The sequence below is a fragment of the Epinephelus lanceolatus genome, chromosome 22, assembly GCF_041903045.1.
Source record: "Epinephelus lanceolatus isolate andai-2023 chromosome 22, ASM4190304v1, whole genome shotgun sequence".
NCBI lineage: Eukaryota > Metazoa > Chordata > Actinopteri > Perciformes > Serranidae > Epinephelus > Epinephelus lanceolatus.
Window position 1 is genome coordinate 35,510,108 of NC_135755.1, and position 14,772 is coordinate 35,524,879.

Genomic DNA, 14,772 nt, shown 5'->3' on the forward strand with positions numbered 1-14,772 from the left:
GGGGCCAACAAGTGCTAAACACCTCTGGGAACTCCTTCAAGACTGTTGGAAAACCATTTCAGGTGACTACCTCTTGAAGCTCATGGAGAGAATGCCAAGAGTGTGCAAAGCAGTAATCAGAGCAAAGGGTGGCTATTTTGAAGAAACTAGAATATAAAACATGTTTTCAGTTATTTCACCTTTTTTTGTTAAGTACATAACTCCACATGTGTTCATTCATAGTTTTGATGCCTTCAGTGAGAATCTACAATGTAAATAGTCATGAAAATAAAGAAAACGCATTGAATGAGAAGGTGTGTCCAAACTTTTGGCCTGTACTGTATGTATATATATGTGTATATACAGGTGTATGTCTATATGTGTATTATATATAATATGTTCTTGCTGTACGTATTAAAACAGGACATTAATGGATACTTTGGTTTAGACTAGGTAGGGAGGTTGTTATTGTTATTGTTATTTATTATGTTAGGGAGAAGGGGTGGGAGTAAATAAGTTTTACTTCTTCTCACTCCTTTTCAGATATGCATATTGTTTGATTTATGTTACTTCTTATTGGATTCAATATGTTTTTAAATTTTATTTTATTTTTTTTCTTCTTTCTTTCTTTTTCATATTGTTTATTATTATTTTCCTTTTATTATTGCATCATATTCGAAATAAACATCTCAATCAATCAATCAATCAATCAATATGAAACTGTGCAATGTAACTACTTGGGGCACATTCACATCATCAATGTACATCCACTATAAGTGTTTTTGCCACTGACAGGATTAGATTGTTCTTCTAAGTGTCTGATAATGTTATGGAAATGATCCCTACAGAGATGGACCTTTTGTTAAAGATTAAGACCCTTTTGTTCAACCAGAAACAGCCCTGACATCCCCATTGCCAAATCATGGGAATCAAAAACATGGGAAAATAGGGTCCTGGTTGAAATATACCAAGCTTAGCCTTTAACTATCTAATATTTTTCAATTAATTTTTTGGTCTATAAAATAACAACAACAACAAAAAAGTCCATCCCAGAGCCCAAAGAGACATTATCAAATTTATTATTTTGTTAAAACAACAGTTCAAAGGATGCAGCAAATCCTCACAGAAACTGCAACCAGAGATCAACATTTTTGCTGGAAAAATGACTGGAATTCTTAATCTGTTATGAGAATGGTTGCCACCCAACTTTCTACCGCCCAGTTAATTGTTCAGCTCTATCGTAGAGCTCTATAATATTACTGCACTTAGAGCATATTTTGAAGTTAGAGTAGACATACAGTACATGTTACTATAATCGCCTAATGGTCCACCTCTGACCAGGCATTTGATACCTGAAGGTGTGTATATATCCAATAAATGATGAAGCTGACCAAGAGCAGCTTGCAGGATCTTTTTTTTAAAGACTCAAGGGATAATTTCCAACAAACCTGCGTCTGAGACAGTTGGATGATCAAATATTTCCCTTTAAGTAAAGTACTTTGAGGTTTAAAATACCAACTTAAACAGACACAATTTGGTTGGCACCCAGTAGGTACTGAGGTTCTGTACCTGGCCATTTACAGAGCAGTGCAGTCACTGTTGCAGTGTGTTAAACTGCTGCAGCCTGCAGTGTCATCTGTGAAGTCTTCAGTATGTGGAGATCTCCTCCCTGCCTGCAGCCTGGCAGGCAGAAGTGGAGACTTAAACAGTTTTAAATAAACCCCCTGAAGACAAGATTGCACTGTCAAGTCTGTGCACATCTGGAGCACAAAGATTATTGCAAGCAGAGCAAAGCCTGCTCTGCCTCAGAGAGTATCAGATCAAACAGAGGAGTTAAGGTCAGTCAGTGGAGAAAGGAAGTGTATAATGACTGTGGTGTGGTTTCATCTCAACTCAGGAAATATGTAAAGGTTACTTCCTGTAGGACAGTGTATTGACAGTTGTCCAAAAAGTCATTGGTTTGGCTTTAATACAAACCCGTTTCTATGACATTTCTTAACTACTCCTTTTCTTTATCCTTTTTACCTTCACCGGTTCCCTTCCATGCTGCCGCCCATCACTAGCCGAGCTGTTGTGAATGAGATGCGGGCTGCACTGTCTGAAAGTCCGCTCGCTCTCCCTCTCCCCGGGCTCCTCTTCCCCTCCTTCGTCCTCACTGCAGGTGCTCTGTATGTCTGGCTGGTACTCGTCGGGTCTCTGCTGCCGGCTCTCGGCGACGCTCACACTCGCCACAGCTAAGAGAGAACCAGCCAGGTCCTTCCAGGGTAAAACACCGGAGCTGTCATCCCTCCTCCCCGCCGCGGTCCGAGACCGCAGGACCAGCAGGAACTGGACCACCTCCCCGAGGTAGACGTGCTTTCGCCGCGGAAGAGTTGTATACTGCGCCGGGTCTGACAGACTCGATATTGGAGCGGCGGGAAAGTACATGACATACTCACATTGGGATTCCATTATTACTGCACGTAGCAAAGTAGCTAATCTACGCCGTTAACCATCTGCTGCAGTGTAAACAAAGCGAGACTCGAGTGCCACGGTCCTTTCATTAATGGTAAAAAGGACCGTGTGTCAGTGTTTCACAAAAACTATCTAACTACAACACATTAATAAGGTTGCTACCGCCAATAACAGGATTAAAGTAACGTTGAGACCATTGATATTCATCTTGGCCGCTGAGCTTCCGTTTATCAGTAGCAGGTAGTAATACAAACAACAGAATGGCTAATCGAAACAGAGCTTTCTCCAGACCATACTAATCAATCAGCAGAAAGCAGAGCACAGAGCAGAGCCCAAACTGTCAGCAACTACGCGCAGTGCAGATGAAGAGGTTCAGTGTACTGTACGGTTGAACCAGTGATTAACAAAAAACATTGACTGAATGACTGAAACAACATAATACAAATGGAAAACCCCTGAAAATATTGTCAAACCAGGTCTTAAAGTAACAGTGTGTGGGATTCAGGGGCATCTATTGGCAGAAATATAGGTCTTCGTTTTTCATCCTGGTACCAGCAGTCAGGGTACTGTTGGCTATGATATGGAGGTCTGTGTGACCCCCCTAAAGTAACTGTGATGATGCCCTAGGGGTCATGGACGCCCTGTTGAAGACCCATGGTATATAATATTCATACTATGTTTTCATAATCACCTGAAAATAAGAAATATTGAGTTTTTGTAACCTTAGAATAAGCTGTTTGTATCTACATACAGAGCAGGTCCTTTTCCCCAGAGTCTGCTATGTTGTTTCTACAGTAACCCAGAACAGACAAATCAAACAGTGACTCTAAATAAGGCCATTTGCGTTTTTGTGTCAGCCACTGCAGTTCTCCGACACGCTTGGCACACAGAAGAAGTTTCAGTTCTGCAACCTCAGCCTTCACACTAGACCTGTACAGTGTTATTGTGATTTTACCTGTGGTGATCAAGCAGCAACCTGCAGGGCTGAAAATGAAGTATATTGTATAACTCACCTGTTTACATATTAAGGCTCAAAGTTACGCATAATTAAGGACAGGGCCGCTTTGAGTGACGGGCTGTCTGCCAATAGTGTCCTCTGCTTCTCAGTCAGATCCACCCCCTAGCTCCTCCACAGTGCACCCTCTCACCCAAATACAGCCACCTCTGGCTCCAAGAAACCAATATGGCAATGGCTGAATGCTGAACCTGGGGCTTCAAAATGGAAGTCCACCAGCAAAGCCACTCAGCCTTGCAGCCAGTTTTTCCCAGTGGCCTCTATTGCAGAGAAAAATCTTCCTGTGGCCCAAAAAGCATTTTCCCCATAGACCACTATTGTAAAAGAGAGGTCTGTAAAACTGTTGACAGGATACCTTGAACTGCAAACAAGGTCAGTTATAGCTTTTTCTATTCTGAATTTTTTATGCATGGTGGTTTTATATTTGTAAACTTTCTTAGAGCAGAGAAAAGCAATTTAAAAATCTGTGATGTCATTACAATATAAAGTTTTTGAGCCGGGTGAGATCTCGTGGACAGGGCCAGCAGGAGAAGCTCATATCAGAGATATTCATATTCAGTGAGCTGCATATCAAGGAAGTAAACCAGGAAGCTAGAAAACTTTTTTGGCGGATGCGCCTTGCAAGCAACTCCACTGAAATGAATAGGCTCCATCTTAGTGTACAGTATCTAGTTCAGTCAATCAATCAGTTTTATTTATAAAGCCCAATATCACAAATCACAATTTGCCTCACAGGGCTTTACAGCATACGACATCCCTCTGTCCTTACGACCCTCGCAGCGGATAAGGAAAAACTCCCCCCAAAAAAACCTTTAACGGGGGAAAAAACAGTAGAAACCTCAGGAAGAGCAACTGAGGAGGGATCCCTCTTCCAGGACGGACAGACGTGCAATAGATGTCGTACAGAACAGATCAACATAATAAATTAACAGTAATCCGTTATTATTAAAGATTTATGGAGTCCACGAACCAGTGGGTGACATCACAGTACATTCTGTGACTGGAATTAAAATTCTTTTCTTGAGTAGAAAAAGTAATACTGTAATAACAGTAATAATTATGATAATAAACTTTATTTATATAACACCCTTCATACAAAAAATGCAGCATAAAGTGCTTTACAACAAGGACATTATCAGCACTGAGTGCTTCACATGAAAATAGAACAGACAAACAAGGCAATTCAATATAAAAGGGCATTTAAAAACAATTTAAAACAAGGATTAACTGATTAGTAAATCTTAAAATAAAAAAAGATTCATAAGATGAAATAATAAATCATAAAAAGTCAAATTAAGTAAGATACAACATTTTTTAAAAGTTGCAGCAGTGTGAAGCAAAAAAGAGAGTTTCATACCTGTATAAGAAGTCAGAGCTAGTTAAAGGCTAAAGTAAACAGACATGTTTTTAGCTTTTTTTTTTTTTTTTTTAAAGTATTAAACAAGCTAGCTTCCCTGATATCTATCTGTTCCATAACTGTGGGATGAGTGGCAAAGGCTGCATCCCTGATCTTCTTCCGGCTGTTGCTGGGAACCTCCAATACACCAGCAGAAGATGATTGTAGTATTCTTGGAGGCAAGCAGTTAACAGGGAAGTTAGCAATGTAGCTTGGTTCAAGCCCATTTAGGGCTTTGTGTACAAGGCAGAGGACCTTAAAATCAATTCTAAATTTAACAGGAAGCCAGTGCAGAGCAGCTAAGGCTGGCCTGATGTGCTCTCTCCTTTTGGTTGTGGTTTATAGTTGGGCTGTGGAGTTTTGAATGAGCTGAAGTCTCTCAGTGGTGTTTTTTGGGAGGCCAGTAAAAAAGGTCATTACAGTAGTCAAGTTGGCTTGAAATATAGGCATGAATCAATTTCTTGGCATCTTTTTCATTTTAAAATGGTCTTAGCTATGTTTCTGAGGTGTAAAAATTATGTTTTCATCAACTTGTTAATGCGGGACTTGAAGCTTAGATATGAATCTATTATCACTTGTCACCCCAGATTTAATCCAGGGAGTGAAATTCCCCAGATTATTAAGCAGCATTTCTCTTTTTTTAGGGCCAACAAGCAGGATTTCACTTTTGTCCTCATTTAACTTAAAAAATGATTGCTCATCGGAGTTTATGACTGCAGCACAATTTGGTTCAGTGGAGATGTACAGTTGTGTGTCATCTACGTAACTATGGAAACAAACATTGTCTTTAATGATGTCACCAGGTAACAGCATGTACAGTAAGAATAATAATGGACCAAGGCAGCTCCCTTGTGCAACCCAACAACAGAGGTTGTTTCTCAGACACATGATCTCCAAGACTGATGTAAAACTTCCTCCATTTGATCTATGTTTTGAATCAATTTTATGTAAAGTGTAATGTAAAAACACTCGAGTTCCAGTTGAAGTCCTGCATTCAAAATTCTAGTGAAGAACAAGTGAGTGTAATTAACCATTTGTACTTAAAGTAGCCTATTCATGTAAAAGTGTTCATTATGAGCAATGGCTTGTTTTATAGTGTTATACTGTTATTGTTATTAATCAATTTACACCCCTCTTGTTGATCAGGTGGAGCTATTTGGCCTATGTATTAAACAATTATATGTCATATACTTATGCCATTAAGTAACATATTCTGAGAGCTGATCATGTTAAGTATGCAAAATATGAATCTGGTAATATAACTACAGATGCCACATAAACAATTACAATATTTTCCTCTGAGATGTACCAGAAGAAATAAAAGTCACATGAGTACATTTCTCAGCTCCTTTTTGAGCCACACAGGCTTCATACAACTGTTTTCAAATACAGCGGCAAACTGAAAGTTCAGTGTTGGTAATCAACGTGAAATCAGGGAGACAAGTTGGTGAAGTTCAAGAAATGTTGCTTTATTCAGTACAAGAAAAAAAACTCAAAGGATGCACACAAAGAGCGTGATCTAGTACAAGTCTCACCAAAAAAAGAGAACATTTTCAAGTAAGATCCAAAGTACACTGTTGCTTTCTGAACAAACTCTTGCACTTCCAGTACAGTGAAATCTGTAACAGCTTGAGAGAATCCCCAATCAATAAAGCGTGTCCTGTCAATAACAGCCCAGTGTTGTGTGAATATTAGAACAGGGATGTTAGCTATTCAAAAGGAGTGATAAAAGATGAATCATGAATCATACTGTGTACCAGTACTGCGTACCTTTTATTCTGACACACTATGTAACATACATGTTCACTTATGAAATCTCTGATACTAGTAAATAGCTAGAAAAGAAGTCACAGTACCATATCAGTATTGACATTTTAACCACATTCCCCCTGGAAGAAACAAAGTGTGTGGGAAGACAGGCATGAAAATCAAGCACCGTTTTTAGTTTGTTTGTGTGATTGGGAGTGTAAGTGGGGATGTGTGTACACAGTGTGTATGGAAACACATTGTAACCGTAATTATATATACTTATGACCTCTGTGTCCTTACTTGTGACATAAATTCTCATAATTACAGGAAAATGTCTTCAGTGGAGCAAAAATGTTTTTCTAATTATGAGATCTTTATCTCTAATACCCGATAAAAGATATTTAAGAGATAATATTTATAAACTTTATCTTGTGATTACGAGATAATTGTGTGGCGGTGGTTACTGATCATTTTGAGGCATTATCTGGAGATCAACACGTAATCATTGTGTTGTTCTGAGATATATTACCATCTGAAATAATTTATATTCAGGGTGATGAATTGTTCTAGTGCCATGTGTTATTACCTGTGTTATTAATAAGTAATTTCTTTCACTGCAATCTTTTAAAATTCTAAATGTGTATGATAACATTTTGTAAAACAACAGCATGATATAATCATGAAATCATGCTTATCATCAAGTGAGATCAATAAATGTGATGTAACCACATACAATGGTTCATATGATATCTAACAAATTAGTGTCCAACAAATTACTGTCCTTACTGGTTGGATTAGGTTAAGAAAAGGATCATGGTTGGGTGTCGGCACGTTACGTATTTAACGTGAAGTCACGTTCTTAGCATAAAGCAATGTAGGTTAGGTTTAGGAAAGTAAAGCTATATAGGTTAGGTAAAGTTACTAAGGTAAGGAGAAGAATCATGGTTGGGTGTCATCATGTTACGTACTCAATGTAAAGTTATGTAACTAGCATAAAGAAATGTAGCTTAGGTTTAGGAAAGTAAGGCTACAAAGGTTAAGTTATAATGGTAAGGAAAAGAATCATGTTTGAGTGTGTCCTTCACATAAAATTCTGTTCTGTGATGTAACTTTGCGTTAAGTATGACACATATGTACCAAATGGAAAATTCTGTAGATTAGGGCTAGTAAAGTAAAGTTGTGTAGGTTAGGTTAAAAAAACTTACTTAACAAATTTATATATTTCACGTAAACTCCACATAACTATATTAAGTATGTGATGTACATACTTCACTTAAAGTTTTGTAAATTAGGTTTAGGGAAGTAAAGTTACAAATGTTAGGTTAAGGAAAAGATACATGGTTGGTCATAATTATGCTCTGTATTTAACGTAAAGTTACATACTTAACATTAAGTGACCTTAAAGTACCTTTAAGTACCTTAAAATAACTCTAAAATCACTTGGTTTCAGACGGGACACAACCACCTGTCTCAGGCAAAGTCACATCCTTTGCAAGTATGTAGGTTAAAGAACAATTCTGCTGCATTGCTTTTGATAGGTATACATACGAACAGTGGATGAGAATACCTAATAAATGACTCTGAATACTGAAAATACCCAGCCATAATAACTGAGTTGCATTTCAGTGTTTCAACACTGACTGAACACCGGGGTGTGTGCATATTCCTTGTTTTCTCATCAACGTCAATAATAAATTCCATCATACTGTGACAGATACACCCTTTCCCCTTATCATCACTAACCTCTTAAGAAAAGAAACCCTGATAAATACAGTATGTACAAATGGCAAATAGAATAACAAATACAGAAGGGTATTGTTTTAAAGCCCTGCTCCATAATAAGACTGCATCCTAAAGCATGAAAAAAACACTATTGTGTCTCTCTGTCTGTGACTGTTCTGTGCATTAGTGTTCATTAAACAATGGTGGCCTAGAACAGCAAACATCTACTAGGTTTAGTCCCGTTCTCCATTATAATACAAGCCTGTGGAGTCTGTTATTGTCCTCATGGTGGCACTAGAGGAAATAAAGACATGTAAATTTAAACATGTTTTGATAAAATAGTCACAATTATCTAATAATCAAAATATAAGGGATCCTTAAGAAAAATGTTATGTTAAAAAAAGAAGACTATAAGCAGGTTTTTTAAAAATGTTATTATACGCTTTCTGCAAACCATAAATACCTTACATTTACGTTTCATACCTATCATATCAATGTTTCTAAAGTGACGTAGTATATGAGCTGACTTTGTCTTTTGGAGGTAGAGGGGATAGGTCACTTGGTCTAGACGGCTGCCAAACTGCAGAGCAATGTTTGCAACCAACAAACAACAAAACTGTTTGTTTATTTTATGCTGTGTTTCTAGTATTTTTTAGGCACCTAACATGGGAGTTTTGTGGTGGTCATTGCAGTTTTTCCGGCAGTAATAGTGGAACAAAAAGCGATAGTTTTTAACAGACATCATTGCATTTCCAGCAGGGATAGTGCCAAGAAAAGCAGCTGTTTTTTACAGACATAGCTGCATTTCCAGCAGGTATAGTCTTGTGAAAAGCTGCTGTATTTTACCGAGACATCACTGCATTTCCAGCAGTGATAGTGCCATGAAAAGCAGTTGTTTTTTTACCGAGACATCACTGCATTCCCCGTAGTGATAGCAGCATTAAAAGCAGTTATTTTTTATCGAGAAAGTCCTGCTTTTCCTGCGAGGGTAGTGCCATGAAAAGCGGTTGTATTTTATAGACATCTCTGCTTTTCTAGCGAGATAGTGCCAAGACAAGTAGTTCTTGTTTTTGTTTTTTTTTACCAACATATCACTGCATTTCCAACAGAGATGGTGGCATGAGAAGTGGTTGTTTTTTACTGAGAAATCACTGCATTTCCAGAAAAATAGTGGCAGGAAAAGCAGATGTATTTTACCAAGATATCACTACTTTTTCAGCGTGAGTTGTGCACCTAAACCAGGTATTTTAAGCCAAAACATAGTAACACGCAAACATAATAATGTGCAAATGTAATCTATCCGTGGTTTGCAGAAATGTAAAATGGCAACATTTTTTCTAAAAAACTCGCTGTCAATAGGCTGTGATTGACCATGACCTGTGATGGTCTTGGATCACGGTTAAGTACTGGTTTGGCTCCATATTCCATACTATGGTCACTGTAATGAGGGATTGTGCAACTGAAAAAAATTGTTGAGTTTAAAATTATAGTGAAAATAAATTTACACGTTTTTTTGGAGGAAGGGAAGATGAATGCACACGGGTTTGTTCCTTTAATTTTAAATTTGAGTTAAATCTCCATCGACTCAGTGTCTAAACTAGGTGACTGTAAAAGCTGATTAACAATCTCCTTTTCACTGGAAGGAACAGAGGAGGCAGTCATAAAAACACAAAGCAGTGCACCCAATCCCCCCCGGAGGGCCGACTGCTGCAAGGTGACACCATTCACACTGCACAGGTTGGAGAATACACTCTGCTGTTCAGTGGAAGGACTCTTTGTTTGGGACTGTAAGCATCAATCAGTCAAATGTTCAGTGTTGGAAGTTTTAAAGAGCCACACAATCAGAGCTCTGACAGACTTTCAAGACCTCTATTCCATAAGTGAACCTGAACCCTCTGCAGCTGAGTATCATGGGGAGTGATGTTGGGATTTGCTGCAAAAGATGTCTCTGTGTGAATGCTATGACTTGGTGGCTGCATTTACAATTTTCCCAATGTTCAACAAGTGTTTTTTAAACTTCTTTAATGTTGGCAGATATGCCCTTACATATGTAGCAGTTACACTTGTTGTATCCAATAGCATAATATGATCTGTACCACGTTTAGCTAAATTTAAGCTCTGATTTGTCAGAGGGTGTATATAATTTTCAGATATCAGTACTCTATTTTAACACATATTTCAGCCACAGTTCTTCCAAACTGTAATATCTTTTCCAAGATAAGTGTCAACAAAATTAGGGATGCACGATATTGGATTTTTTGCCAATGTCTTATTTGGCTGATAACTGATACTGATATCAATACATCCACTTTTTAGCCCCACCTGATTTTAGTGATCAGTCTCTTCTGTAGTGGAATTAACATCATATTATGCATGCATACTCTCATAATGATGGCCCACCAGCAGATGGAGACATGAAATACAGTACTTTTCAATGTAAGTAATATTCATTCTTTGTGCAAAATAAAGAAAAAGCATGTTGGCCAATTCTAATACCTCATTTTAAAACCGATATCAGTCAATACCGATGATGTACTGATACTATCTTGCATCCCTCAACATAATTATTCGCTGTAGAGAGTGAACAGTGCCAAAATATGCATTAACAATACTGAATACTGTGATTTGGCAAACAGCCATGTTGTAATGTACTTTTATGTGCATTAGAAAAGTATTGCATTAGAAATGTATGTAAGTATGGAAACTGCAAAATTCAATAAAACTTAGTCAAGTGTGCAAAAAGTTTTTACGCTCACGTGGTGGTTTTTGCCTTTTTTTTTTAAAAAAAAAGTTGATGCGCAAAATGAGATATTGACACGCAGAAGTTTGAATAGGTGCGCACGTAGCAAACATTAAACAAACATGACTTATCAGCTTTTCCAGCTGTCAGCGTTTTCCCAGATATTCCCATAATGACATAATTTGTCTTCGTCTCTGGGCAACAAGAAACATGGCCAATATGGACAAGATTTTGGTATTAGTAGCATTCTGGTTTCTGTTTGTAGTTCAAGTGGTATTGACCAATCACGTTTGAGTGGTAGATAAACAGTTTGTGTGGAGAGCAAAAGAGGCAGAACGCACTGGCCAAAATGCAATCTTCAATGCAATCCGAGTTATATTTGCACTAAACCAGTTGACCAGTTGATGGAAATGTGCCTAACTGACCCTTTGCTAAGTCCCACCCCTCAAACGCAGACTGGCCAATCATAGTGTAGCATCGGCCAGCTTCAAAAAGAGTCCAACAACAACACAGCTGTTCTCCACAGACTCTCATGCAATCATTTAAGATTTCCTTCATTTTAAGGCTGTTTTTTTGGAATTTGAACTTAATGTTGTGCCTGGGGTATGGCTCCTTGTGGAAGGAGATATAAGATTCTTACCTGTTCCAAAATCAAATGTTACACACATGGTACTTTTAATGACTGTGCATGATGACAAAGATCTACCCTGCTCTACAAGAACCAGTGAAGGAAAGCAGGGAAACTTTGCCGATATTCAACCAGCTGTGTGTCATTGCAGTGTGTGCAGATGAATGGTGTTTGGCTTTCTCTCATGCTGCCAGTGCCCAGACCTCCGCCAGCAGACAGGCTGGGAGCTCTGAGCACTGGCAGCATGGTGGAAAACCAAAAACCATTTATCTGCACACACTGCGATGACACACAGCTGGTTGAAAATCGAATTGAAAACGTTCCCCTTTATTGTTGTTGTGCTTGGTTTTTATTACCAGTGATGTGGTGGTTAGGGTATGAGATTTTCATGGTACGACAACTGTCTCAGAAAATATCACAGCTTCACAGTATCATGGTATTACAGAATTATTATTATTACCAATCAGAATGACCCTTAAAGGAATAAAAATGGAAAGGTTATTATTGGTTGAACAAATGTTCTATTACTTTCATTGAAACTTGAAACAATTTTGTTGATAGAAGTATGTGTAAAAAGTATTCCTTTTGACAATAACTAAAATAATGTTGTCTGAGAGATTCTCTGTCCAGTTGCAGTTTTTTCCCAATATCGTAGATGAGCAAATGTATATGTACAATAACTGTCAATTTTCTATATCACAGTATATCTTAAAACCGGTATACTGTTCTAAACTTAGCCGTGGTTCACTTTTACACTGTAACCTGGAGACTTTAGCAATAGCTATCTTTATCTTTAATTTTTTTATCTTTAGCTTTTGCTGCTGAATGAGTTTGACATCCTGGATATATCCTTCAGACACATATTGTACACTCTTCTATCTGCTTCTCTCTGAAGTCACCTTTTTTCCCCCAAATTTTCATAATATTTCTTGAGGGAGTTCAGTTAGTGAAAGTATGGGCTCCATGCTCACTCCGACAGCTTGACAGACCATTGCAAGGGGACGGGGCTTAGCAAAGGGTCAGTGAGCATTTCTTTTTTGCGTCACTCTGAGAGTTCTTAAAATATGTTTGGCTGTTGAATCCTAACAGACAGGTGTAAGCAAAAACTGCATGGCTCACTGTAAAATATTCATCTCTAAATATCATTCTCAAATGGTGTGACTGCATTGCTCTTAAACAAATTGGATCACTGTGCATGAGGGGTTCACATATCACAGGAAAGACTGTGTCGTGTTGCACTGACTGACGGCAGAAAGTGGAAACCGCAGCAGACAAGTTGGCTCACTTTGAAGTGCTCTGACTGTTCATGCACAGACCACAGTCTGCTATCCAGTCCCTGAGCAGCTAGAGAGGCGCTCGCATGGGTTTCCTGTGTGCTCTGCCTTCCTCCAACACCACACAAACTGACAGCCAGGTTAAGAAATACAGATACTTGAGAACAGCTGCCCACTGCTCCTTTAGACAGAATGTACTTCGTACATGAAGATCAATAAACTTCAAAATGTTTCTATTTGAGTTTTGTACAGTTAAACTTTAGAAACTACGCACATAAAGAAAGCAAAGAGCAAGGCTTCACTTGACTTTTAATGCTGTAAGTCTAATGTATAATTCATTTTGCTTTGGGAACCATGGAATCTCTGTAGAGCTCCTGAAGATTTTGCATACCATGATGTAACCACTGTGTCTGAGTGTAGTCAAAAACCAGTCAGACAATGTCAGAAAGCACACACATGTGCAAATGTAGGAATTCTGTGTCAGACTGCAGGTATGCACAAGATCATCAAGTGAGAACCTGTCTGTGGTGTCCCTGACAGATGTAAAGATGTGTCTTTTTTGTTATAGATGTAGCAACATTTGAATCTTCATGCAGCAGCATGTTACTGATAAAATATCAGCAGGCTTTCAGCAAGTACCACACAGCACCAGGCTGTAACACAACATGTGACTCAGATAAACATGCCACACTCCAGGGATGATGAAGAGTTTCATGAAGAGCTTCTCACTTAAAGCAGAATTTAGTATTTTCTGTAGATGAGTCTGTAAGTCTGAGATGGTGATCCAAATCATTTCAGCCATGGTCTCATTTGTTAAAGAAACCTATCACAGCTCATTTGACAATGATATATATGGTTCAAATTCTGTTTAGGTAATATTTGCCTTATGAGTTGTGTTTCTGACATAATTTTTAAGGTTATGGTTTTGTATGTATTCCTTATTTTGTTGGCCCTGTTTTTAGGAGCATCGCTTTCATTGTTGCTTCTATTTTTTTTTAAACATAGGAGCTAGAAAGGCTCCTGAGTGACACTGATGTCCTCTTAGAATATACGTTAGTGTTGGAACTGTAGTGTGTAACCTAAAATTCCCCCATAAACCTGCTGACTCATTGTCAAGAGTCTATCAGCAGGGGAATCTGGGGAGTTGAGGACATTACTGTCCATTACAAAGAATCAGGGAGTGCCTCTTTAACACACAACTGCTTTTTGATTTATTTTGGCCCAACCTGATATGAACTTCATTTCTAATACCTGACATCATAACATATTAATGGATCTCCATGGCAATGTGTCTGCATGTATCAAACAGATGAATACTTTAGCAGATAGTGGAAGGAAAGAATGTGCCCAAATGCTGACATTAAGCAGCCTCCTGCAGGCTGGTGAGTATCAGAACTGGAGAATAGGCCTCGGATCATTTTCCCCTCTTGTATTATTAAGAGATATTTAAGAAGCAGTTCAGGTTTGTGGTTCTAAACAGGGCTCAATACTGACTGAAGCTGAGCTAAGTGTTTCCAAGACAGAAATCCTAATTCTTTTTGTCCATCACAGTACCAGCCTAAACTGACTTTACAAACCATATCAGTAATGGAAAATTAGTGTTGTATACATACTCTAACCCCAATTTGTGCCTCTCATGTATAACCACTGCTTTAGAGTCACAGAGCTTAGCAAGCATTTAAAAAAAATACCCAGCAGTCTAAAGATAGTTTAACATTTAGATTTGTCGCAAAGATTTCCATCCACTGCGCGATATATTTTTTTACCCATTTTCCAAGTTGCAACTGTTTCCTTGATCTGGTGGAGAGAAATAAC

The 14,772-nt window shown here is 38.2% G+C and overlaps 1 protein-coding gene across 2 annotated transcripts in view; it reads right to left on the reverse strand.

The window, feature by feature from the left end:
• Positions 1 to 2,668, reverse strand: part of trappc14 (trafficking protein particle complex subunit 14) — a 32,938-nt gene extending 30,270 nt beyond the window's left edge. The window contains exon 1 of one of the 2 annotated variants that reach the window (XM_033651693.2): positions 2,005 to 2,668. In XM_033651693.2, the coding sequence (XP_033507584.2) occupies positions 2,005 to 2,430 (426 nt within the window). In that variant the 5' untranslated portion in view covers positions 2,431 to 2,668. The remainder of the gene's footprint in view (positions 1 to 2,004) is intronic. The other variant, XM_033651695.2, reaches the window with a different exon arrangement.
• Between the last annotated feature and the right edge of the window lie 12,104 nt (positions 2,669 to 14,772).